General features: G+C 34.7%; 1 protein-coding gene across 1 annotated transcript; it reads right to left on the bottom strand.

The window, feature by feature from the left end:
• Positions 1 to 104: 104 nt before the first annotated feature.
• On the bottom strand, positions 105 to 27,665 carry LOC136036271 (replication factor C subunit 3-like). The gene is made up of 6 exons (XM_065718411.1): positions 27,443 to 27,665; positions 23,526 to 23,663; positions 10,207 to 10,372; positions 8,236 to 8,435; positions 4,364 to 4,651; positions 105 to 360 (listed from the first exon to the last, which is right to left on the bottom strand). The coding sequence occupies exons 1-6, from the start codon at positions 27,527 to 27,529 to the stop codon at positions 157 to 159; spliced, it is 1,083 nt and encodes a 360-aa protein (XP_065574483.1). The 5' UTR covers positions 27,530 to 27,665; the 3' UTR covers positions 105 to 156.
• Between the last annotated feature and the right edge of the window lie 289 nt (positions 27,666 to 27,954).

Below are 27,954 nucleotides of genomic sequence, written 5' to 3'. Positions count from 1 at the left end.
AAAAGGGGGGGGTAGACCCGTATGGTCAAATATCATACAGTCTATAGATGACTTTTCTAAAAGACTGTTTTATCAAAATACATGCACTTCATGAATAAACAAGGTTACAACATACAAAAGATTTATTCTATAATGAAGTAGCTCAAAATTTAACATTTAATCTTCTTCGTCAAAATCGGCATCAGCAAAACCTGCTTCTATGAAATGAGCGTAAATAGACATAAATTTGGCCACAAAAGCTTCGAGATGAAACACAACTTTACTTCCTTTTCGAAGTCTGTGCTCATACGTTGCAGCCAGCTCGACGACTTGACATTTTAGTTGATTATCGCAACTCGACACCATTTCTTTCAACAGACCCTAAAATATGCATTCCTTTTTCACACACATACTAGATAAACATTTAAAATCCATTCCTTAATGGAACTCGTTTAGAAATAGTAACACAAGTAGTAACAAGAACTCACTGCAATACTAAACCGCCTGAGGCCAACACAGTTACGCGCGCTCCTTCTCCATCCCAAAATATTCAAAATCTCCCCTTTACACCCTCCAAGGAAATTCCCATTCTCTTTAAATCTTTCCTTACGACATCCTCCCACCCCATTCGGGGACGACCTGCCATTCGGTAACCTCGACGGTTGACTTAAGACGTCATTCGTTGGAAATCTGTCATCCTTAATCTGCCGAACGCACCCTAGCCATCTCAACCTTTTTCTTAATATAGCCCTACAAAGCAGGATTGAACTAAATTTTCCATACAGCTTAATGTTTGCGATACGGTCAGTCAGTCGGATACCTAAAACTATCCTTAGGCAGTTTCTCTAGAATCACTGCCATCACTGTAGCTTCTAATACTATAATCTTGGTTCGCAGACTTATCTTCATATTCTTCTAAATTTTTTCAACTGTGAAAAAACGCTGGACCTAGACTATCCCAAACAAGGATAGGCCCTTCATTAAAGCTTTTCCATCAACTGAATCAAGTGCTTGCTCATAATCTATATAACTGAGGACTGACGGCGCTTGGTGACTCAGGCACTTCTCGATATTAAATCTAAGAGTGAAAACTTGGTAGACGCATCATCTAACCTTCCTAAAACCACGCTGTTCTTCTCTTATAACTTTATCTACAGCATTTCTAAGTCTATAAAGTATCATCATACTGAGTAATTTACTACCTATTGAAACCAGGCTAAGGCGTCTATAATTACCATACTCACCCTTTTCACCGTTCTTATAGAGGGGTTTGACTAGGGTTTTCTTAAAATCGCTAGGTAGTTCCCCATTTTCAAAAACCATATTCAAAATGTTCAGTAGCTTATCTCTAACCTCAGAACTACCATATTCAAGAACCTCATTTATCCAACTATCAGCATTTGGGGCCTTATTATTTGTTAATCTTTTTTTTAGTGCTGTCATGTTAATGATATATTAATACACAAACAGTAAATCTTCCTTCACATCTAGTACCACAAACTTTTTTCTGTATCTTTCCCTGTAACTCTATTACGATATAGTACATATTAAGAATGTTCTACCCATTTCTCTTTAACTCTTTCTTTATTACTAATTGTGGCCCCTAGCTTTAACTGGGACAGGTCCAGATTGACAATTCCCTCTCAATTTATTAGCATACAAGCACAATATTTTACTATTATGCCATCTGGCTATATCTTTCAGATATTCGGCAATTTTATCCATGGCCACCATTTCACACCTCCTTAATTAATATTTTAATGCTTTCTCCACTTTCTTTACATTCCTCTTATATACATATGACCTATCACTCAAATAACTTTTACAATTACTCCTAGCTGCGTTTCTAACTTTCTTCCCACCCACATCATCAGCAACTTCACGAACTATTTTCCTAAAATTATTTCCATCCATCTTCTACATCATCAAATTTTAAACTCACCAGTTTAGTATCCAACTGCCTCTTGAAACTTTCTCTCAGTTGCTCATCCTAGACTTTATCAACATGATAGCTTCCCTGAAGGTAATTACCCTTCCTAAATTTCCGCTTTAAATTAACCTAAGATAGTACAAAGTGGTCATCTTTACTTTTTACGTCAATAACAGGATTCCTTTATACCCAGAGCCGTTCCTAGAGTTGGTCGTGGTTAGTGCCCGAGGAAAAATTCAGCACCCCCTCCTGACTCAAATATAAGCATAAAGCCTATGCAAAGTAAAAAATTTGATCAAAAGTGTGCTATCCCCTAGCTACGCCCTCTCCCCAGATACGGTACCCAGGGCAGTGACTTGGTTGCCTCCTCCCTAGCAACGGCTATGAATACATCCTAATACCTTGTACTGATCCTGCCAGTCTTCGTTTTACAATAACACAATCAATAAGGTTAGCTGTCTTACCATCATGTGAATACCGTCTTTGGTTATAACATGCTTGGTCATAAAAGACAATATGGAATTTTAGGTCCAGATACTGTATTTTTTATAACTAGATCGCTATATCTACAAAATTGCAGGAGTCTATAACCATTACTGTTTCTTTTTCCTACATCAAATTTACCTAGGCTAGGATACCATCGATTACTATTTCTACCGACCTGGGCGTGAAAATCTCCAAATAAAAATACGTTATTTCTTCCTGGGACCCTTTTTGTTCGTGTAGCTGTAAGTAAAATTCATCTGAGTCACTCTCGTCACACGTGAATTAAGATTAAATTATATCAAATAAAATGTCAACACTTACACGATGGAAAATTTTGTGCAAAATATGGAAACAATAAGCGCGGTTTAGCCAAAGAGAAGTTCAGCCAAATAGATAGTATAAACCTGAATACGAGAAAAATCCAATTTACACAAATAATTGAGGATTTTGTCAATTAAAAAATAACTAATTATTCTTTCTATAACATAATCTGTGGCGTCAGAGAAGACTTAAACATTACCCTACGTTATGCTGGTCCAAGTTGTGTGCATCTGTTGAACCTTGGCTTCATAAAATAAACACAACCACATTAAACAGACAGTTGCTGGAAGACTGAAGTACCAAAAGAGGCTATTTATTATACAGACGTTTCCCCATTTAAACAAATAAAGCAAGCTGTGTTCCTCTTGGTCGTATGTGTTCATCATTTCACCTTGTCAACGAGGAGAGAAAACTCTATCAAAGGAAGCACAAAGAAATAAAGTTCCTCAAAAGGAGGTGAGTATACGCACTTGCACATGAGCTATTGACGCCAAATTAAACTTTACCTTTAAAGGGAGAAGCAAGTCTAAGGCGGTGTTACAATCTCCTTCAAAACATTGGTAAGTCTGTTCTTCACACCCACAAGTAGGCTAAGCCTTGAAATCAACCCTATAAGGGGAAGATCTAAGGACCACTAGGACAAATCGTCCTTGACCTTTTTCATGGTTTCTCCCAAATCACCTAGGTTACCCATACAGACAAATCACTTCCAATCGTACATTACATTGGTATAGTTGTAAGATTTGGTGCTCAGCACAGGAAACAGTACTACTATATGAAAAAAAAAGGTAGGGCAAAAATATATCAAATTGAACAACAAAACACCCGTCCTTTAATATCCTTGAATGATTTGGCACCTAAATCTAGAAAAAATCCTAGCATATGAAAATGTTAGAATAAAGCATATGAAATTCCTCCCGATATCCTTGTCACCCTTTTTTACTCTTTTATTTACCCATATATCTCATATTGCGGATCTGATTGGGGAAACACTTTTCCTTCAGTTATCAATAAATTAAAATCTGCCCAAAACCGTGCCGTCAAAGCAGTTTTTCGGCTGCCCCGACTATATCCCACCCAGGACTTCTACTCCGATTTTGCTATTATCTCTTTTGAAACAAATCATCAAAAAATTCAATCTATCCCTTGCATACTCCGCTTACCATAAAAATCTTCCTCCTCAATTATTATCTTATTTTAATATTAATAATTCTGAAGGCCTCTGTCTCCGTTCATCAACCGTTCCTTCATTGTCCCCAAGTGTGTCTCAAGTTCCGCCCAGCGCCCACATTTATAAATCTATACTTCAATGGAATATAATACCCTCCAGTCGAGCTATCCACAAGTTTTCGCACGCTGTATAACAATGTACTAAAATTTTGATAATATAATTCTCTAAATTCTTATTCAATTTGCTTTAATTACCCATGTTTTCTCTTTTTTTTCTCTTCTTCATTTTCAATTTTTTTGTAGTTATGGTCCTCAAAAAGTTCGCTTCCAGGATCTTTATTATTATTGGTGTTATATTTATTTTTTTTATTTGAATAAATTGAATTGAAATTGAATAAAGACACATTAAATTAAAAAAAGCAATTTTAATATTTTTCTAGGAACAAACAATTAAATTGCTAAGAATAAACCACTTACCCTGAATATTACTTCTGGTGGGATACAATGGGTGAGGAGTTCGTAGAGTCTTGCACGAGTTTCAACTAAGCATCGAACTGACTGTTCTCTGACAATTTTTTGCCCAGTTTCCTTCAAAAAAGTCTCCCAATCAGGTTCGGAGACTTCCTGATCTGATTTAAATGGGTATTGGGCGACACGTGAAGCCTCACACATTAGCAATGCTCTCCGTAGGTTACGACCAGATTTTTCAGCTATTTTCTCAGCCAAAGATAGAGGTAAAGATAACCCTTCCTTTTTACATACAGCCTAGAATTAATTCGATAGAATTTAGTCCTCGTTTTAGGCTACTAAGAGCCCTACATAATAAAAAAAATAGCCATAATAAAAGATCAAAACATACAACTTCCTCTCATATATAACAATTATGCAAGTAAAGCCATAATTGACATATACTAAACCATTATGAATAATCACATCATTCTGATAAGGTAGCCCTTAAAAATTAAAAATTCTTTTGCTTTGTTACAATTTTTTATTCCAATTCTTCCTTTTTCTTTCTTTTTTATGAGTCATTTTTATTAGCTTAGTCTTTAATATTTTTTTTTTTTATTTCTCCACTTTCCGCCCAACACCTTTTGTTTGGTTTAAGACTTTTAGTTCTTTTATTCCGTATTTTGAGTACATGTGCAGATATTTCATTTTTAAATCCTTCAGAAAAAGCTAGTTACAATTTATTTTCAAACCACGTAGTAACTTTAACCTGAGATCAAATCATTTAAGTTAAGCTCGTTAAGTATTTATTTCTTAAAATAAAAAAATAAAAATGGGGGAAGAGTAACATAAAAAATTTAAACGAAGAAAAATCCTATTGTAGACCTAAATCAATAAAAGGCCAATAAAAATCAAAAACATACTGGCTAAGCAAATCGTCTTTCTATTATATATTGGCTATTATACACTGGCAGAGAACCCTGTTGACAAGAAAAGAAAAAAAAAACTATAGCGTACACTCTCTCTTGCAAGGATCAGAGAAGAATTTGTTACCACCCAACCTTAACACTAAATTCAAAGCCACCTTAACCCCCTCAAAAGCTTTCAAATTATCCCCTCACCGTGAGACATGAGACATGTTATACTTGCCGAAACAATTACTTCGAAAATACTCATTTACAAAGTGAAAAGATCTCCCTTCTTTTTCTAGTTTTTAATTAACTTATATTTCAGTTTGTACAGATCAAACCGTTAATATCTATTTTTTACTCCATAAATGCAACTTTTACTCGACAAGAAATATACCGAAAATATAACAGTTCAAAAATAGAGATGAAACCTTTTAATTGACAGTGAACAGATATAAAAAATTTTAACTGGGTATTTCAAACACATATAGTGTTCATCATCAGCAGTAAAACTAAAAGACATCAATAAAAACAAACAAAATTAATACCAAATAAACTAATTACATATAGATTATTGCTCTTATTTTTTTTAATGCAACAGCGGAAGCAAATCTCTTTGACCTTTTCGGTTCCGGTTCATTAGATTTATCTGACATATTACGTGGACAGAGGTCATGGCTCTTAGGTGAGGTGATACTTACTTTATTTGACCTCAGTAAATTATCATAAATTGAATTCAATCCAAATTCACCTGTATATCTGTTTATGGAATTATTCTTCAATAAAATTTTCAAGAATTTCTACAATTTTCAAGTTATCTACAAGAAATATAATTTCATTAACTTATTTCTTACCGACGAAAAAATAAGCCCAGAAGCAAGATCACATTCATAACCCAAAGATTGAAAATCTGATGCTCACATAGAGCTAGAAGAGTATTTTAGTTTGTTTTACACTTCTAATACAATTACTACCACTAATAACTCAGTACAGTACCAACCCATTTGAGAACAATATAGCTGTTGCACGCTACCCCAATCTATTCAAAGTATCGCTCTTTATCCACCCCCATAAAGTTCCAATTTCTTGGAAACCGTCCCTATGGCCTATACCCCCTCCCAGAGATAATCTTCATTTCGTTTGGCCCTAAATGAACAGCCAAAAGCCTCAATCTTTGGCAATCTATCATCTTTCATCAGTAAAATATGGCAAAGATAATTTAACCTTTATTTCATTATAGCCCCAAGAATTGGGATAGAACTAAACTTTTTTTAAAGCTTTTTGTTTGACACACGGTAAGTCAAACGAGTACCTATAACCCTACTTAAACAATTCTTCTGGTTCAGCATATTTTCCCCAACCTTTTCAAGCATCTACGTTTCAAAGCTATACTTGACCACTGTCGGTAGCGCGGCTTCCAATTTACGAATCGTGATTCAAAACATTATATTACTATTCTTCAAAACTTTTTTCAAAAGCAAAAAAGGACCCTGTTTCCTTCAAAACTTTTTTCAAAAGCAAAAAAGGACCTGCTTCTTGACTACTCATCATCACTGCATCAGACATCTTTGCTATTAATACTACCCAGGTTAAGTGAAGCTATCCACTTGATCGATTTTCCCATTCCCTAACACCATCTCTTCACCCTGCTTTATTCCTAGTCACTGCAACTTAGTCTTCGTAATGTTAATTTTCAAATATATTTTTGCCGCCTGAACACTCAAGACCCCCCGAAAATCTATTCATTTCACTAAAATTCGTATCTACAATATTGAAATCGTCTACATAAACTAAGTCTAGGGAAGTTTTACCTCTCCATTTGAAACCGTGTTCTCCCAACGTTTTTGCTCTATTCCTAAGGACAAAGTCCATCAAAAGCAGTCACTTAAACAAGACTAGGACACAACCCTGCTTCACTGTTGATTTCACACCGAACCAACAACTAGCTTCACTCCCTATCTTAACCGCAGCAATTTTATTATTATGGATATTACTAATCAGTTATGAGAGTAATGCATTGTAATATCATGCAAGAATAAAACCTTCACTAAATTTTGTCCATCAGTGGAGTTAAATCCATGTACGTAATCAACAAAACTGAGGACAAAAGGTTTCGGATGATTCAACCACTCTTCAAACATTACTCCGAGGGTGGAAGTTAGTTCAACGCAACCTCTTCCCTTCCTAAAAGTAAACTGTTCTTCTCTTTTACGTTTTTGGAGTATTTATGTGTAAAAATAAACGAATTTTAAAATATAACAGTTCAAAATAGGGATCAAACCTTTTAATCGACAGTGAACAAATTTAAAATTGTAACTGTTATATTTTCGTCATGGAAAGGCAGTGTGGTCTTCGAAGTTATCTAAACGATTTTTTGTCAAGAATTGCAAGCACTTACTAATTATATGCTCTATCTCTGTAAAATAAATAATTCACTCAAACTAATATCCTCCATGAAATTTGACGCTTTCCGTAAAACTCTTATTTCACAAGCCAATTATTTATAAAAGGATGTTAAGAATGCTGTGGTCAACAATGGTCACCTACGCTGAGGTTGGCAACCGTTTCTCCAGAAACTGAGCCAGATAGGCGCCGTATGGTACTCCTCCAGACCATTACTGATCTTGTAAACACTCGTATAGCTTGTAATTATTAATGAAATCTTCAGCACTTTAACAAGAATTTCATAGGAATTAAAAATTTACGAAAAATTTGCATTTCAATTAAAGATTTACATTTATTTGGATGTAAAATACTAGTATATATATATTATATATATGTATATATATGTATATATATATATATATATATATATATATATATATATATATATATATATATATATATATATATATAGTAGAACATATATATATATATATATATATATATATATATATATATATATATATATATATATATATATATATATATATATATATATATATATATATATATATATATATAAACTATAAGAGAAACAGAAAAGATAACCTGCAAAATGCCTATAATTTCATCATTAGATGGAGCTGCAACTCGAACTCCCAAACACCGACTTCGAATGGCACCAATAACTTTTGAGGTAGAGTTTGCAATGAGTATGAGACGACAACTTGCAATATACTTTTCCATTGTACGACGTAGTGCATGCTGGGCATCTTTTGTAAGCTTGTCGACTTCTGTCAATACAACCACTAAGAAAGACAATAATGTCATAACTGAAGTACACAATATTAATTCTAGATTTTCAGCTGAAATCCATTTTTACCGCATTAACCCTTTAAACTAATTACAGAGCCCAAAGCTTGTTTGTTGAAGAGTCTGTTTTGAAGAGTATCATGCTGAGCATCTATTGTAAGCTTGTCGACTTCTGTCAGTACAACCAGTACGAAAGACAATAATGTCATAAATGAAGGACAGAACATTAATTCTAAATTTTCAGCTGAAAATCATTTTTATCGCATTAAACCTTTAAACTAGTTACAGAGATCGCCTAAGCTTGTTTGTTGAAGAGTATCATGCTGAGCATCTTCTGTAGGCTTTTCAACTTCTGTCAGTACAACCACTATGAAAGACAATAATTACATAACTGAAGGACAGAACATTAATTCTAGATTTTCAGCTGAAATTCATTTTTACCGCATTAAACCTTTAAACTAATTACAGAGATCGCCCAAGCTTGTTTGTTGAAGAGTATGTTTTCAAGAGTATCATGCTGAGCATCTTCTGTAAGTTTGCCGACTTCTGTCACTATAACCACTACGAGGACATTAGCGTCATAATGGAGGGATAAAATTATTTAATTGAGTGAAATTTATTTTTATCGCAATAAACCTTTCAACTAATCGCCCAAGATAGTTTGTTGAAGAAGGATGTATGGGTTCTCAGGCCAGAGATAAATTCCACAAATCCAACAATAATTTTGGTGACTAGGAGTTTTGTGAAAAATGATAAATAAATAAAATAATATGAGATACTGACAAAGATATCTACTTTTTTATGAAGTTCACAGCAGTAGCCATTTCCAGTGGTTTAATATGGTATGTGTATTTCTGGATCACTGAGAAAGATTTTATCATTTATTTGGAGCTAATTCATGACTTCATTTGAATACTTTTTAAATTTGAATACATTGGAAAGGAATTTATCATAAAAAAAATTTGACAGCTGATTTAGTAGAAGATCGGCCTAAGACTCGAGCAGTCGAGTCTAGAGCTTTCATAAAAAAAAAGAGATCCTTTATTTTTATTTTTGTCAAATAAACGAAAAACAGAATTTTGACAAAAACACAAAATTTTTACGAAGCCTAGAGCTAACAATTGGAGAATACTTGCATAAGGACATATGTTAAAAAGCTGTTATACTTAACAATAAAAAGTACGATCGCAGTTTCTTTGTATACAAGTCTTTTTTGTGCAAAAACACCCGCCTTTTTGTTTTGAAACACATTTATATAATTAGCAATTTTGCAGCTATGAAACGAGTCCCAAAACTGATTTAACTTCCCCTTTCCATAACACGGTTAGATCGGGTTTGGCTTTAAAGTATACCCAACAGTCTGAAATGTTTGCCAAATGATCTTATAGAAAATTCGAATTTTAATACTTATCAGTTTAATTTAAAAGTTTTTCTTTAAAAGTAAAAAAAAATTGGTTTTCATCCTCAACTAATTTTTTTTATGTATCTATTCAATTTTTAGGGGAGCAAGGGGTGGTGTCTTTTGATTCATTTGGTTCTTCTTTCGTGTACTATTAAAATCGGTTGTTTTCTTTCTATATGTTCTTCTTATTTTAAGTTCTTTTTATTTGAAACGCTGTTCTTCATCTTGCGCATGGGTGGCTTAATCTAATAAAAAACACTTAATTATGCCTTTAGGGATGTCTACTTTATGAGATTTTTTTTTAATCATGAATTTAGCAACGTTCAAATTTTTTATACAACACTAAAAAAAAAGTTAAAACCTACCTTTGAACTCTCTTTGACCAGTGACGCTCAACTGCTGCGTTTGAGCTACTGTCTTAATCAATTCTTGAATCACAACTCTGTCATAAATGCCAACGTCACTAGGATTCACTTCAATGTGGTAGTTAGAAGCTACTGTTACGATTTCCAACTTTCGGTTTGAAGGTGTCTAGAAAACAGATATATATATATATATATATATATATATATATATATATATATATATATATATATATATATATATATATATATATATATATATATATATATATATATATATATATATATATATATATATATATATATATATATATATATATATGTATATATAAATAAGTTGTCTGTGTGTGTGTCGAGTGACGTCATGTTTGTGTGTCGACTGACGTCATGTTTGTCGACTGACGTCATTATCAGGATTGAGCTGTATGCGTCATGAAGTTGTTTGTCGACTGACGTCATGTTTGTCAACTGATGAAATTACATACCGGGACACCGGGACACAAATGACGACCGGGACATCTATCTATCTATCTATATATATAAAAATAAGTTGTCTGTGTGTGTGTCGAGTGACGTCATGTTTGTGTGTCGACTGACGTCATGTTTGTCGACTGACGTCATTATAAAGATTGAGCTATATGCGTCATGAAGTTGTTTATCGACTGACGTCATGTTTGTCAACTGATGAAATTCTATACCGGGACACCGGGACACAAATGACGACCGGGACACAGGGAATATAAATGACGACCGGGAACCTCAAAGAGAAATTACAGACTGGGACACCCGGACACAAATCACGACCGGGACACAGGGAATATAAATGACAACCGGGACACAGGGACACAACTACAACGGGGACGCCGGGGGCACAGGCGGGATATATAAATGACGACCGGGACACAGGGATTGTTCGAATAGAAATTACAGACCGGGACACAAATGACGACCAGGACACCAGGACACAGGGAATACAAATGACGACCGGGACACTCAAAGAGAAATTACAAACTGAGACACCGGGACACAGGAAATATAAATGACGACCGGGACACAGGGACACATCATTAGAATAATGAGGTATAGATCTGAATACGGATTGTTTTTCCCATGGACAATTATATGTTGCATGTTCAAGAGTCAGTAAACCTGACAATCTATTTATATGCAACATATATATAAATATATATCTATCTCTATTCACAGGTGGGACACAGGGACACAACTACAATGGCGCGTAACTAATATGGCACGTAACGACTTACGCGCGGGGGGGGGCTTGTTGGGGGGCGCGAAGCGCCCCACCAACTAGGTGTTGGGGAGGCGCGAAGCGCCACCCCAACAGCTAGTATATATATATATATATATATATATATATATATATATATATATATATATATATATATATATATATATATATATATATATATATATATATATATATATATATACTAGCTGTATGGGTGGCGCTTCGCGCCCCCTCAAGCCCCTCCGCGCGCGTAAGTCGTTACGCGCCATTGTAGTTGTGTCCCTGTGTCCCACCTGTGAATATAGATAGATTTATATGTGTTTCAAACTACGTAAAACTTGCGAATATACAACATTCTTGGCTTTCCCATTGTCTGTGCATATACAAAATCTTATGTACTAATAATGACGTCATATGCAAACGCTCTTTTTACAAACAAACAAACATACATACACACAACTCGTTTTTATATAGATAGATAGATAGATAGATACAATACAAATTAACTGCGTAAAACTTGCGAATATACAACATTCTTCGCTGTCCAATTGTCGCTGCATATAAATAGATTGTCAGGTTTACCGACCCTCGAACATGCAACGTACAATTGTCCATGGGAAAAACAATCAGTATTAAGATCTATACCACATTTTTCTAATGATTGACCTTGAGCTTTGTTAATGGTGATTACGCGCCATTGTAGTTGTGTCCCTGTGTCCCACCTGTGAATATAGATAGATTTATATGTGTTTCAAACTACGTAAAACTTGCGAATATACAACATTCTTGGCTTTCCCATTGTCTGTGCATATACAAAGCCTTATGTACTAATAATGACGTCATATGCAAACGCTCTTTTTACAAACAAACAAACATACATACACACAACTCGTTTTATATAGATAGATAGATAGATAGATACAATACAAATTAACTGCGTAAAACTTGCGAATATACAACATTCTTCGCTGTCCAATTGTCGCTGCATATAAATAGATTGTCAGGTTTACCGACCCTCGAACATGCAACGTACAATTGTCCATGGGAAAAACAATCAGTATTAAGATCTATACCATATTTTTCTAATGATTGACCTTGAGCTTTGTTAATGGTGATTGCAAATGCTAATCGAATTGGGAATTGCAATCTTTTAAATTGAAAAGGCAGATCAGTTGGAATCATGGGAATGCGAGGAATAAGAACAGCCTCACCCTCAAAAGGCCCTGTCAAGATTGTGGACTCTATTAGGTTTTCCATTGTTTTTTTTTTACGGCAAGTCACGTGCCATTGCACAGCTTTGTTGGGTTGATATTTCTTAAGAGTATTATTGGTACGCCTATTTTTAGTTGTAGCACGTGTGGTGGAAACCCTGAAAGATCCACGGAATTTAAAAATTCAGATGGATAATTAACCGCTTCATTTGGTTCCAAAACTGTGTCGACTGACTTGTAAAGGACTGCCTGGTCTCGAATCTTGGTCAAAACAATATTGTTGATTTCGTGGACGTCTATATTTTTGGGTGCAAGAATCGCTCTTTCACTTAGCCATTTATTATTTTTACAATTGTTTAGAATATTCGGAAATACTTAACCCCTTATCGACATTTTCATCAGGTATTTCAGCGGAAATCACATCATCAATTTCGTTCGAAGTAATTTTTTTATGTAGACAGATTAGTATATGTGCGTGTGGCAAACCTCGTTTTTGCCATTCCACTGAGTACATCCAGCATCGCACTGACCCAAACACTTCAAAATTTACTATGTAGTTTATCAGTGATTTCAACTTTTGCCGGAAGACACAGGCCGTAATGTCATGTCTATGAACCGCCGATTGTCCTTGAAATAAAGGCTGCAGTATCTCGTCCCAAGATTGATTACATGTAAATGTAATAAATAAATCTGGACGACCATAGAGACGAACATACGCAATAGCATCTTGAGCATATTCATGCATATGACGGGGACTGCCAGCATATGACGAAGGTAAAATTGTTAATCTTCCAACGTTTGTGGTATTACCGTCATTTATAACTGCATCTCGCAAATGAATGTATTGTTCAGAGCGGAGCTTGGTCTGATTCAGGCGGATACATAGCAAACGTTCTGATTCACTTTTAGCATACATATCAACGACGAATTGGTGAAACAATTTACGGCATTTTAAAATATAATTTTCTTCATCCTGCCGAATCATTAGTCTATAGGAATAACAATGCATTGCACTGCATTTCTTATTCATTTCTTTGTTAGTGGCTGGATTTATCAATTTAATATTAAAGTGATAGCCATCGGCTCCATCCCAAAAAATGATAGTATATTGTAGGGCATCGTAGCATCGATGAGTTTCAGCAATTCTTAACAACTGAGCGTTTCGCTTATGAAGAATAATATCTCGAGGTAAAAACTGATCACCGACCATAACGATTGCCACTTCATCGATAGTTGGAGCATTGTATCTACGCACATGTTGGCCAGGAGGCGTTTTGTCAGCGGAAATAACAATTTTATGCGTATCAGTAGGCATCAAATCGATGGCTGTTTTGAACAGACACACTAAATTATTATTTTCGTGGAAAAGATGTTGCAATTGGGAAACGATTGTTCTTTCAACGTTGGGAGAAATTTCGCAACGTGCATTCAATTCAGAATTTATATCACTGATGAAGCACAATTATAAAAATTTATGATTCTCGCCTGAGAATGGTCGAAGGGACCCTGCTCTATGATAAATTTGCCCTTTTACTTTGAAAGTAGACATAAATTGATCTGGATTTTCGATTTGGGCTCCAAACGACGTCATTTGGAAACATGAGTTATATTTTCTGATTTGTGACAAAAAACGCTTAGATTCTGACGTAGTTCCAGTAAGGAAAGTCTTCAATGGCTCTGGTGGTACAGCCAATAGAGGAAGTTTAACTTTTCCTGAGGCGCAACATAGTTCCCATTGTTTCACCATCGAATTTCAAGGCCTTGCAATAGGGACAAATTTTAGACATAGTCCCGATTTGAACACATCTACTCAAGCTATAATCATCGACTGGGCTGTACCTGAATGCCAGGCGATAACTTTCAGGTTGCTCTGATTCCTCGGCACGCTTTCTTTTCTTACTTTCTCTATCAGCAGCAAGCCTGATTTCTTGCTGTTCTTGTGATTCCTCGGCACACCTTCTTTTTTCACTTTCTCTTTTAGCAGCAAGTCTGGTTAAGATATCATTGGTTTGTCCTTATTTATCTTGTATCTGCTCAGATTTCTTGCAGTAAATCTTTTGATACTAGGAGTTGAATTATAAGGGAATATATATATTGAGTTCTGTGCTGTGTGTGCAAGTATGGTAAGCAAGACTCTTGGCTGATAGTGAAATTTTGTGGTGTTTGAAGCATTCTAACATTTTACATTGCGGGGTATACTATGCAGACGTCAGCATATTATATTCAAATAGGCAATGGTCAATTTTGCATTTTTAAGATTACAAGACCTGCAAAGGGGGGAAGAGGGAACTTCGCCACTTGAGTTAGGGAACTGATATGAAAACGCCTGAAAATTTAGCCCATTTGAACCAGACCGAATTACATGGTAAATCTTAGAAAGGGGCTTATTGGGGAAAGGTGATAGGGTTGGATTATTCTTATTTAACAGTACCTCTGGTAGTCTCCAGCGGTAAATATCTCTAATGGGGATTGGTCTCCAACTTGGCTGGTCAATAATTAAAGCATTATTTGCAATTTCATCTGCCTTATGGTTACCAATTATACCTGAATGGCTTGGAATATACAGAAAATAAGTTCTTATACCTCTTGAAGCGAGATTATTAATAATCCTAAGACAATGAAATGTGTCAATATCCATCTTATAATGAAAAGCTGAAGAAAGCAGCACTAGGCTTGATAAAGAGTCAGAATAATTTATAATATTTTTTGAATTAGCAATCATAAATTCATCATCCGTGAAGAACTCTAATGTTATGATTATGGCGTTTAACTCAGCAGACATTACAGACGCGTTATCATGCAATCTCTTGCCCAAAGCGATATTATGGGTTGGAATAAACACTCCACTTGCCACTTTCTCGTTCCTTTTGGACCCAATGACAAAAATTTGAAAATGTTTTTTATATGTAATCAAACACTTCGTGGTAACGAATCAAACAGTTCGTGGTAACGAACTGTAGTAAGGAGCGACCCGGCTCAATAGTAACCGAAACTCTAAAAAATAGAATTTTGATACCAATAGTTACATCAGAAGAATCGCATTTTAATGCTGATTTTAAGTATATAAGTTTCATCAAGATCAGTTATACACATCAAAAGTTACGAGCCAGAGAAAATTTGCCTCATTTAAAAAAAATAGGGGGAAACATCCCCTAAAAGTCATACAATCTTAACGAAAATCACATCATCAGATTCAGCGTATCAGAGAACCTTATTGTAGAAGTTTCAAGCGCCTATCTACAAAAATGTGGAATTTCGCATTTTTTGCCAGAAGACAGATCACGGATGCGTGTTTATTTTTTTTTTCCCAGGGGTGATCGTATCGACTGAGTGGTCCTAGAATGCCGCGAGAGGGCTCATTCTAACGGAAATTGAAAGTTCTAGTGCTCTTTTAATGTGACCGAAAAAATTGGAGGGCACCTAGGCGCCCTCCCACTCTCATATTTTCCCAAAAGTCACCGAATCAAAATTCTGAGATAGCCATTTTATTCACCATAGTCGAAAAAACTAATAACAATGTCTTAAGGGACGACTTACTCCCCCGCAGTCCCCGTGGGAGGGGCTGCAAGTTACAAAATTTGACCTGTGTTTACATATAGTAATGGTTACTGGGAAGTGTACAGACGTTTTCAGGGTGATTTTTTTTGTTTAGGGGGGAGAGTTGAGGGGGGGGGGGTTACGTGGGAGGATATTTCCATGGAGGAATTTCTCATGGGGGAAGAGAATTTCAATGAAGAGGGCGCAGGATTTTCTAGCATTATTTGAAAAAGCAATGAAAAAATAAATATGAAAAGTTTTTTCTACTGAAAGTAAGGAGCAGCATTAAAACTTAATACGAACAAAAATTATTACGCATATGAGGGGTTTACCTCCTCGTAATACCTCATTCTTTACGCTAAAGTATTTTTAGTAATTTCAACTATTTATTCTATGGCCTTTGTGATTCAGAGGTCATTCTTAAGGAATTGGGACATTTAAGCTTTGGTGTAAAGAACGAGGTATTGACGAGGGTTGAACCCCCTCATATACGCAATAAAAACATACGAATATAGAAGTTCGTTACGTAAGTTAATTCGTAAGTTACGTATAATTTTTACCAATGAAAACGTTTGTAAAAAATTAAAGTTCTAGTTGCCTTTTTAAGTAATAAAAAATTGGAGGGGAACTAGGCCTCCTCTCTCACTCTTTTTTGTCAAAATCTTCCGATTAATTGCAATTGATTAATATGCAATTTTGTTTTAATTATTTATGTGCGGAGAGCCAAGATCAGAACATGCATTAATTCGAAATGTCCATAAATTAAATAAAAAAACAAGTTTTTTTAAATGAAAGTAAGGAGCAACATTAAAACTTAAAACGAACAGAAATTACTCCGCATATGAAAGGGGCTTTTCCTCCTCAACGCCCCGCTCTTTACGTTAAAGTTTCTTCCTGTTTTAAAAAGTAGTAAGTAGAAAAGAGAAAGAGTCAAACTATAGAGTAAAGAGCGGGGCGTTGAGGAGGAAAAGCCCCTTTCATATGCGGAGTAATTTCTGTTCGTTTTAACTTTTAATATTGCTCCTTACTTTCATTTAAAAAAAAAACTTTTTTTTATTTAATTGTATTAAGCTCGGCAAATTTTTTTCTGTATAAAAGCAATGGGGTCAAGTTCTTTAGTCCTCTTTGAAAAAATCAGTGTTTATTATGGGGATTGACCAGCTCCATAGGGGGGTTTGGGGGAATGTGGGTGCAATCGATTTTACTGGCACTGGGAATTTCTTCTGGGTATTGGCATAATCATTTGCAATGCCTCTAAACATAGATGGATTTCTTAACCAGTTATGCAGGGTATGAGAGTTATTGGTTTCCATTTTTGTAAGATAATTAATTAGAAGAAATTTTCTTCTTTCATTTATCGGTGATAGTTCACTCTCTGTAAGCAGAAACTTAGTATTTGTTGGTTTCCTAAGACCAAATATGAGATAGATTATATCATTTTGTGTTGTTTTAATTTTGCATATGGGTCTTTGCACAAGCACCATAACCTATGAGGCCATTATCAATATGGGGTCTTATATGTGATTTATAAAATTGGAGTAATGTTTTCTCATTACAGCCCCAAGGTGTGGCTAGTAGTCTTTTTATTATTCTTGTTTTTCTATAGCATTTTTCATTGTGTTTGTGATGTGAAGGTGGAAATTCAGTTTTTGGTCAAGTATGAGGCCTAGATAATTAATTTGATTTTACTCTGGAAAAATTATTCCATTTAGAGTTAGCCTTACATTAAAATTATTTCGCTTTTGGTGGAATCGCATGATTTTGGACTTGGTGGATGCAATAGGTAAATCAGAATTTTGAGAAAACTTTTCAAATTGGAAAAGTGCTTTTTGCAACTTTGAATGTACAATCTCAAAGGTGTTGCCGGTTGCCCATAACACCGATGTTTTTGTTTTGTTTAGGGATTGTTTTCCTAGGTGTTGTTTTGGGGATAGCATGATTAGCTGTATTTGTTAGTATAGATGTCATAAATTCAGCATGTGTGTCAGCTGTTACAATTGAGGCATGTGATTCCTGGGTGAAACTTAGATTTTCATCATTAAGCTTATTTCAAACATAGTCTAATTTGCTTTAGTGTTGATGTATTTAGGGATATATGGCAGAATTTTAGCTGGTTCATTTAAAGAGGAAACTATTGCGAAATGGTCAGAGCAGAGATTATCAATTTTCTTTATATAAATTTCATTCAATATATTTATTGACACAATTTGAAGGTCAATAGTTGAGAATTTGCAAACTTTCGGGGTTAAAATATGTATTTAGATTTGGAGGGGTAGGAACTACTAATTCAGTATTATTTGAAATCAAGCTTTCAATAAGCTTACCAGCTGTATTTGCTGGCTTATCCCCCCACAGAAGGCTGTGGGCATTGAAATCCCCGCAAATAATTATGTTTTTTTTAACATATTACAATTAGTTATATAAGTGAAGAAATCCTTGTAGTCTGGCCATAAGGGTTATAAAGACTTAATATGTATGTTTTGGTATTATTTAGCCAAACATTACATCAACATCATTTGAAAAATCTGGAAAGTTAATACCACAAAATTTAATGTTATTATTTATTATTATAGCTACACTACCTCCTTATCTCTGTGACGACCTATCCTTTCTCAGGGATACTGTATCCTGGAGACTTTGCGTGTTGGTTGTTAGCCAAATGGGTTTCCTGAAGGCAAGCAATATCAATGGAATTATTATTCATAAAAGATAAAAGTTCATTTAACTTATTCTCTGAAAGTGATCTAGCATTCCACAGAAGTATTGAAATATGCTGCTTTGTTGTTTTAATTTTCATATTGCGTATCAAAGTTTAGCTTTGCTAGGAGTAGAGCAAGATCTTTTTTTACTTTGATGTGCATGTGATTAGGTAGGTTTAATTTTGCCAATTCGTTTATAGTTTTTGCTTTTTGTGGCTGTTGTAGGTTCATTGACTGGACTGCATTAGAGTTTAGTATAAAGAGGCACATATTAGGTGTTATTTTATTTGGATTTTCATCTAACTTTTTGTTGATAATTTGATTAATTCCTGAAAATCCTCTTGATTCGTTTCTAGTTGGGAGGGGTGGCCCGTCTAATCTTCTATCATTAGTTGCAGAGGCTAGATGGTTTGTCCTTGACTATTCTCTCTGATAGGAATGTGAGCTGGGGTGTTTTGAGGAAAGAGTCTTATGGGGGGTACTTGATGCTTCGGGTAGATTGGGTATTCTGTGGGTCAAAGTGTTGGGTGGTTTCATAGAGTGTTTGGACTGGTGTGATTGAGCTGCATTTGCTTTCATTGCTGCAAATGGGTAAGGTATGGCTTTTTCTGTTGCTATGTGTTGGTGCTCGTTTTTATATGCAGGACATAAAAGTTTTATTGGTAGAATTATGGGGGCCTTTGCAGTTGATTCATTTTAGCTGATCATTTTTATAATTTGCCATTCAAATGGGGTGGAAGCTTTTACAATTATTGCATACTTGTAATATTTCACTGCATATGTTTTGTGTGTGTCCTAGTTTTTAAAATTTTTGGTACTGGATAGGTTTTGGCTTGAGGGCTTATGAGGTTTCATTTGTCCAAAAAGAATATCTAGCCCAGGTTATTATTTTCTTCTCTTAGTGTGAATAAGAAAGACTTGCTTAACTTTTGGCCATTGGCATCTGGTTTACCCAGTTGGGTTACATCAGCAACTAGGATTGGGTTACCTGTCAAACAGTTCGTGGTAACAAACTGTAGTAAGGAGCGACCCTGCTCAATAGTAACCAAAACCCTAAAAATTTTGATATCAATAGCTACATCAAAAGAATCGCATTTTAATGCTGATTTTAAATATATAAGTTTAATCAAGTTTAGTCTTACCCATCAAAAGTTACGAGCCTGAGAAAATTTGCCTTATTTTAGAAAATACGAGGAAAAAACCCCCTAAGAGTCATAGAATCTTAACACAAATCACACCATCAGATTCAGCGTATCTGAGAACCCTATTGTAGAAGTTTCAAGCTCCTATCTACAAAAATGTGGAATTTTGTATTTTTTGCCAGAAGGCAGATCACAGATGTGTGTTTATTTGTTGTTGTTTTTTCCCAGGGGTGATCGTATCGACCCAGTGGTCCTAGAATCTAGCGACAGGGCTCATTCTAACGGAAATGAAAAATTCTAGTGCCCTATTTAAGTGACCAAAAAAATTGGAGAGCACCTAGGCCCCTCCCACGCTAATTATTTTCCCAGAGTCACCAGATCAAAATTCTGAGATAGCATTTTATTCAGAATAGTCAAAAACCTTATAACTATGTCTTTGGGGACGACTTACTCCCCCACAGTCCCCGAGGGAGGGGACCACAAGTTACAAACTTTGACCAGTGCTTACATATAGTAATGGTTATTAGGAAGTGTACAGACGTTTTCAGGGGGATTTTTTGGTTGGGGGAAGGGGTTGGAAAGAGGGGGATAAGTTGGGGGAACTTTCCTTGGGGGAATTTGTCACGGGGGAAGAAAATTTTCATGAAGGGAGCACAGGATTTTCTAGACTTATTAACAAAAACAATGAAAAAATAAATATGAAAAAGTTTTTTTCAACTGAAAATAAGGAGAAGCATTAAAACTTAAAACGAACATTAATTATTACGCATATGATGGAATCACCTCCTCCTAATACCTCGCTCTTTACGCTAAAGTATTTTTAGTAATTTAAACTATTTATTCTATGGCTTTTGTGATTCAGGGGTCATTCTTAAGAAATTGGGACAAAATTTAAGCTTTAGTGTAAAAAGCGAGGTACTGAAAAGGGGGTGAACCCCTTCATATACGTAATAAAAACATGAAAATACAGAAGTTCGATACGTAAGCAAATTTATAACTTACGTATATATTTTACTAATAAAAACATTCGTAAAAAATTAAAGTTTTAGTTGCCTTTTTAAGTAATTAAAAAATTGGAGGGCAACTAGGCCTCCTCCCCCGCTCTTTTTTCTCAAAATCATTCGATCAAAAATATGAGAAAGTCATTTAGCAAAAAAATAAATATGCAAATTTCGTTTTAATTATTCATCTGCAGAGAGCCAAAATCAAAACATGCATTGATTCAAAAACGTTCAGAAATTAAATATAAAAAAACAAGTTTTTTTAACGAAAAGTAAGGAGCGACATTAAAACTTAAAACGAACAGAAATTACTTCGTATATGAAAGGGGATGCTTCCTCATCAACGCCCCGCTCTTTACGCTAAAGTTTTTTACTGTTTTAAAAAGTAAAGTTAAGAGAAATAATCAAACTTTAGCGTAAAGAGCAGGGCGTTGATGACGAAGCATCCCCTTTCATATACGAAGTAATTTCTGTTCGTTTCAAGTTTTAATGTCGCTCCTTACTTTCCGTTAAAAAAAAAACTTGTTTTTTATATTTAATTCTGTCAGAGAGCCCTTCCTTTAGCTCCTGAATAGGTATTTCTGGAGGGATGTTGTACACTACTGTTTTAGTTGGGTTTTGGTTTGGGGTAAAGAGAGAGATTTTATTGGGATGTTATGAAGAGATTTTGAATCCCGTAATATATCTGCTGATTTAAAATCTTGGAGGGCTATTAGCAGAGATCCATCACAGTTAATGTTTAAAGAGAACATTGACTTTAACAGTTTGAAGATTGCAACCCTTAATAGAGCTATCTTTTTTTTATTTCAAAGAGGATATCTGGAGAGATTTTTAAGTATATTCCAAGGTTTTGTGAGGGAAGAGTTGGACCATGGGGAGGGGAATTATTTTTGATTGGGGAGACTTTTTCCCTTTTTTGGTGCTCCTTGACAGGACCTCTTGAAATTCAGTGTGATTTTCATCATGGATAGTGACATGATGAAAATGAAGGACACTTCCACCATTGTGTTATTCATTGACCCCTCATGTGAGCTTTGAGAAAGTGAGCTTGACCAGCCAAGAGGTTGAAAGCTTTTGGTAGTATATGGGGTAGGGTCCAGGAAGACTTTTTTGGGGGTGTTCTATGCATTGCCTATTGGAATAAGCTTTGATACTAGCAAAAAGAGAACAAAATTGATATTCTAAAACCAGACTGTCTGCACTCTTTCAAAAGGGGGGACTTCACCATCCACAAAAACCACCACATTGTGGTCCAGAAGATGGTTTGGTGCACGATTGATTCGGTGGACTGCTGATAAATCAAGGTAAATATCACAAGAAATTTTGTTATAAATGTCTTAAAGCGTTGCTATTGCTGTTTTGGAAACTGCAATTCAGTGTGGAACTTCAAAGAGTGCTTCTTCTTGGAAGTTTACATTGGTGAAATCCTCTCATTCAGGATCCATATGTGGTAAGCTTATGAAAAGGTGTCCTGTAACCTTAGTACAATGGAAAAGCTTAAACAGTTTTTCCATCTTTCTATTAATAGGTGTTTTATTTTCCCATTCCCCATTAATACATACATTTATAGTAGTAGCATCTATCTTCAAACACTTTCTTTCGTTCTTTGTGTAGTGCATATTTTGCAAAACAATACTGCTTCGTTGTTGGATGGTCCACAGCTCTAAGACTCGGTAACAGACACAAATAAGCGTCTAGGGACACTGCCTAGGTCTAGCCTTGGCATATTATGAAGATTTTTTAAGCTTAGGCTACAACAGAGTAGGCTGTACACCGGATTGAGAGCTAAGTTTTATGCTGCAGTTGAGGTATATTTTCAAATACCATTAAAAACTAATTAATAGATGGTCTGTAACCACAAGAGAGTGTTTATGGCCATCCAATAGCCAATTTAAACACAAATCTTTGTAGATACAAGTATTTATAAAAAGAAGTCTTTAGATTGTCTATTTTTTTTTTCATTGTTTTGTGCACATATAACTGATTCATTAGGTTATTAAATTATACAGAAAACATTAAACCAAAGAAAGAGCATACATTTTTTTTCTTATGATATAAAGTCACGTGTTGCCTTGCAATCGCTATCCCTGAGTGTCCATACTGCAAAAATTGATGGGGCCTTGGAATTGGAGATTCTAGTTCATTCTAAGAGGTAAGTTACACAGAGCATTTGTTAAGCTTGATCCATTTCCATTTTGGGAAATATAGAGCAGCTTTATGAGCATTCATGCTTGCACAGAAGGGCAAAAGGAATAAGGGCTCCATTAAGATTGGTTCAAAAGGGCATTAAAGTTTCTTAATTTCAGACTCCTTCACTTTATAAGAAGTTTTTGATATCCTCCTCATATAAAAAGTTGGCTATATACATTTATGGAAGCACTATTTATGGAAGCACATACCAGAATAAACTTTACAAGAATATTATACAGGTTTGCTTAAAATGTAATCATAAATAGCCTAAACACAGTAAGATTTCAACTTACAGTAAATGCTTGATGTTCAATCCTTAGTTTTTCAACTCCTGATCCATACAATTCTCGCAAGATACACATCACTCTAGTCTTTTTACCAGCACCAGGTGGGCCATAGACAAGCAGATGGGGAAAATCACCTGAAGATACCTAGAAAGCAACCTTTCAATTAATTTAATACTTAACAATAAATAAACAATGTGTTTCAGATAACCAAACATATGCGTAATTTTTAAATTTCACTACCTTTTATTTAAGAATATCATTCCAAGTTAGCAGAATTCTTGAAATGATTTCAGTTTCTTCAATGTCATCCTTAGCATACACACTAATATGTCAAACAGCATAGTTTCCAAAATTGTATTCGAAAAAACTCAGTTTTTGTGTTTCTTTGTTTTATTACATTGCTTAATTTATTGAAATAACACGTTTCTTCATCCTTTGTAAATTGCAAAAATATTTATGGTGTCTGAGAGACTATTTTAATTTTTAATAAAAACTAGAAAAAAACTTGACAATCTAAAAATTAGTTTTGTTTTTGATAGGTTCTTACAACTTGACTTGTGAATTTATCTGGGTTACAGCAGTAACTAGCAACCTAGTATAAGACAATCTTGTCCAATATTAAGAAATGTAATCCAGAATGCAGTGGTAGCTAGCAACCTAGGAAGAGACAATCATGCCCCATATTAAAAAATGAAATAGTACATAACTCCTAAAACTAGAATCAGGTAAAAAAAAGTACACTATTAAAACCACCTTGTATGGAATCCCTATATAGGAAACTTACAGTCACTTGGCTTGAACAACAAAGGAAATATATTGGCTTGACAATCAAGAAAAGTGGCTTCAGCCACAATAGTCTTCATATATGGCATCTTTTTCCTTTTTTTCTCCTCAGCTAGCTGGGCACTGGAAAATCATAGAGAGCTGTATAATGGACCATTTTAAATGAAATTGATGTTTTTAAAAACTTTTCACAAAACAAAAATAATTTCAAGAACAAAATAATTTTTTTATAAAAACTACATTTTGTACAGCTCTCTAGTAGAAAATGTTATGCTTGCCTCCTGGAACCAAACTTTTTTGGCTTGACTCCCAAAGTGTTTATCTCTATAATGTTATGCTTTATTTCTGTAGAATTTAAATTTTTTTTTTTTTTGTATTTTAGTTCTCAGTTCAGGATTGCTAAGTTTATTATGCACACTGCAAAAATATTTATGGTGTTTGAGCAATGATTTTAATTTAAACTAGAAAAATACCTGAAAATGTTTATATTAGTTTCACTTATTGTGTCATATAAGACGTAATAACTGAATGCAATATTTATACACATTTCTCTTTTGACAAGATAGTTTTTTTTTATAATATTTATAAATATTGGGGTAAGTTGCACTTACCCCAGCAACCACAATTATGGTTTCAGTTACTATGGATTACTATAATTCAGTTGTTATTTACTATAATCTTTATGTAATTTAACTTCTTCTAGGTTGCAGCTAGAGCTGCAATTATGATTCCCCTCTTACTAAGTTGCAGCTATGATGCAGCTAAAGCTACATCCATGATAATATTTCAATTACTATTGGCTTGAGTTCGTTCTTTATTATATTTCTTATATTATTATCTTGTCAAAAGATAAGCATACATAAATATTGCATTCAATTATTATATCATATATGGTTATAATCAAACTTGTGTACAAAAATGCAGTTTTTTTGTGAAAATTGATTTTATTTTACAACTATTTTATTTTTAATTATAAAAAGCACTAGATGTAGCAATTTCCTTTAAGATGAGCCATTATATAGTTCTCTATGATTTTCCAGTGCCCAGCAAGCTGAGGAGGAAAAAAAATGGAGAGAAAGGAAAAAAATGCCATACATACAGAACATTTTGGTTGCAACCACATTTCTTGATTTTCAAGCCAAGAGACAATAAAATTTCTACTGATCCTATATACATTATTGTTATCCAAAGCAATAATTTTGTCTTTGTGAACATGTATCTTCTCTGTTATCACTGCAATATTGCTTCTCTATCTGCATTTGCCAAGTACTGCTCCAGTCTCCAGTCACTCTTAGAAAGTCTAATCTCCATCTAAGTTGACTTGTGGTCAGTCTCCAGTCAATCTTGGAATGGCAACCTCAGGGAAACTGCAGAAAAGGTTGACCAAAAAACAAATTGCATTGCAGATATAGATGGGGTAAATTTATAACAGTTTATATTATTACCTTACTATAAAAGTGAACACACCACTTGATGCTTCTTTTTATGCTCTTTACAAATACAATAATTGCTTGTATTGCAAATTCAAATTTAAACACTTTTTGAGCTCTTAAAAATGACAAATATTCAATTAAAGTATGAGTTATCTGTTGTTTTCTGACAAAATAATACTATGTTTTCTAAGTGCTGTTTTCTTGGTCATTTCTGACAAAATAATACTACATTTTCTCAGTGCCAAAGTTATTTATAATAATGTTAGTTTAGGTTAAGTCAAAAAGTGCTTAAATTTTAATTTGCAATTATTATATTTGTAAAGAGCATAAAAAAAGGCATCAAGGTAAGTCAATAATATGAACTGTCATAAATTTACCAAGATGGGACCTGTCCAACATTCACAGAACAATAATGCCACACTGGAAAGATGTTTTGGCTGCAGCACATATGCAGGACGATTGGCTGGCTCTTTATGGCTGCCCTGGGTGCCTCTGGCAGCACAGGAGGATCTAAGGTAATATATTATATATTTAGAGGTGTGGGTAAAGTTCATTTGTGATGCAAATGAAGGTAATATTAAGATTCAGAATGCTAGTCTCAGTATATACATATTTGTGCATTAGGAGGATGGGGGTATATACTCTGTTAATATATAGTTCTAAGAAATCCATGCATTTCTTAGAAAAACTGGGAAAAAGGAAAGAAGCAAAGATAAAGGTTCTTCTGATGCTAAACAAATTAACTAGGATTATTGTGCATATTATGAAGTAAAAATTGTTTAGTAAAATTCTAGTTGAGTGACTTCTTGCTATCTCAGAAAGGGGATAGGTTAGAAAAATGAAACTTTCAGGGATGGGTCTACAGGCTAAAGTATGTCCCAGGAAAGTATTTTAAAGTACCCACCTCTATTCCTTCTACCTCTAGAGAACCCTGAAATGTGCCTACATAAAAGGTCTATACCTATTGAAATTTTCACAAAACAACATTTTACCTTAATTTTCAGTTACCAGTTGCTTTTTCTTTGCCTTTAGTTCTGAAAATACAATTCCTGTTATTTGAGTAGAATTCTGAACCATATCAATGTTTCTTTTTCTTTCAAAATTTAGGAAATGTATTTGTATAACTTTAAAACCTTAAAATTGAGATTGAGCAAAGTTGTGAAGCTGAAAACAATTTTGTTGTAGTTTATTCAAGCAGAAGATCTATTTTGCAAGATTTCACTTTTAAAACACACATAAGCTATTTCTAAAGGTCATCAATGGTCAGTGCCCTCTAGAGGGAGATGAGTGGAGGTAGGTACTTCAAAATACCTTCCCGGGACATAATTTAGCCTGTAGACCTATCCCTGAAAGTTTCATTTTCCTCACCTAACCCTTTTCTGAGACAGCAAGAAGTCAATCACCTAGAATTTTACGAATTGTTATATAACATGTCTCCTTGTGTGGTGGACTGCTCATGTTAGCCTAATCTTAGGAGGCTTAGCCTAATCTTAAACAGTAATTGTGGGTTTTACTCTTGAGTTTCTATTTTTGTTGTTCTAAAGTATATACAAATTTATACCAGCAATATCACTAACTTTTAGAAAAAATACCCATCAGTAAGCAACTCTTAACGCATTTTGATTAGCCTACAAAGGAAAACAGCATGTCTACAGTAAGAGCTTGAGCTCTTTTAGGCTATAAAGACTTGAAAAAGAGAATACAAACTATTTTTTTCAAATGAGCAGCTTGATCTGTATGGTAGTCGAGCTTTTGCAGCTGCTTTGGCCTGTACTTATCAACCCAAAGACTCATTTTTTCTTTGCAAGGAAAACGCGTTGTATTTATGTTCAAACTCAACAGCGTTGGTGATTGTGCATAGTCTATGATTCTGAGAGAACAGCGAAATTGAAATAAATGTTTCAATTTTAAGAGGAATCTCTGAACTTCTCCCGCGCAAATTCTAAAAGTCACCCGAAACATCCTGTTATTGCCAATACATGCTAATTGCGTGTTATTCCGGTTTGGTGCCCGGGAAGTTTTAAATGAGTTAGCTAACTCGGTAACATTTTTAAATGGCAATTTCCGGATCAGCCTAAAGGTACTTGGAGGCCTTTTAAATGAACTTGGCTGGTTCAGAAGAATTTGTACCAACGGGAATAGCGGACGTAAGCAGCCAGGGTCATATCCAAGATTTTTCGGAGGGAGTGGGTGGGTGTTAACGAAGAACTGTCATATAT

This window comes from Artemia franciscana, chromosome 15 (genome assembly GCF_032884065.1).
Source record: "Artemia franciscana chromosome 15, ASM3288406v1, whole genome shotgun sequence".
NCBI lineage: Eukaryota > Metazoa > Arthropoda > Branchiopoda > Anostraca > Artemiidae > Artemia > Artemia franciscana.
This window is presented reverse-complemented; position numbering and strand designations above follow the sequence as displayed.

What these genes read in the sequence shown, in the direction of transcription:
- LOC136036271 (XM_065718411.1), bottom strand. Translation starts at nt 27,529, where the DNA reads ATGAGTCTTTGGGTTGATAAGTACAGGCCAAAGCAGCTGCAAAAGCTC. An exon ending in AAATTATAGGCATTTTGCAG is followed by an intron (nt 4,652 to 8,235) that starts GTTATCTTTTCT and finishes AATTAATTCTAG; the next exon opens with GCTGTATGTAAAAAGGAAGG. An exon ending in CACCAGAAGTAATATTCAGG is followed by an intron (nt 361 to 4,363) that starts GTAAGTGGTTTA and finishes TGCATATTTTAG; the next exon opens with GGTCTGTTGAAAGAAATGGT.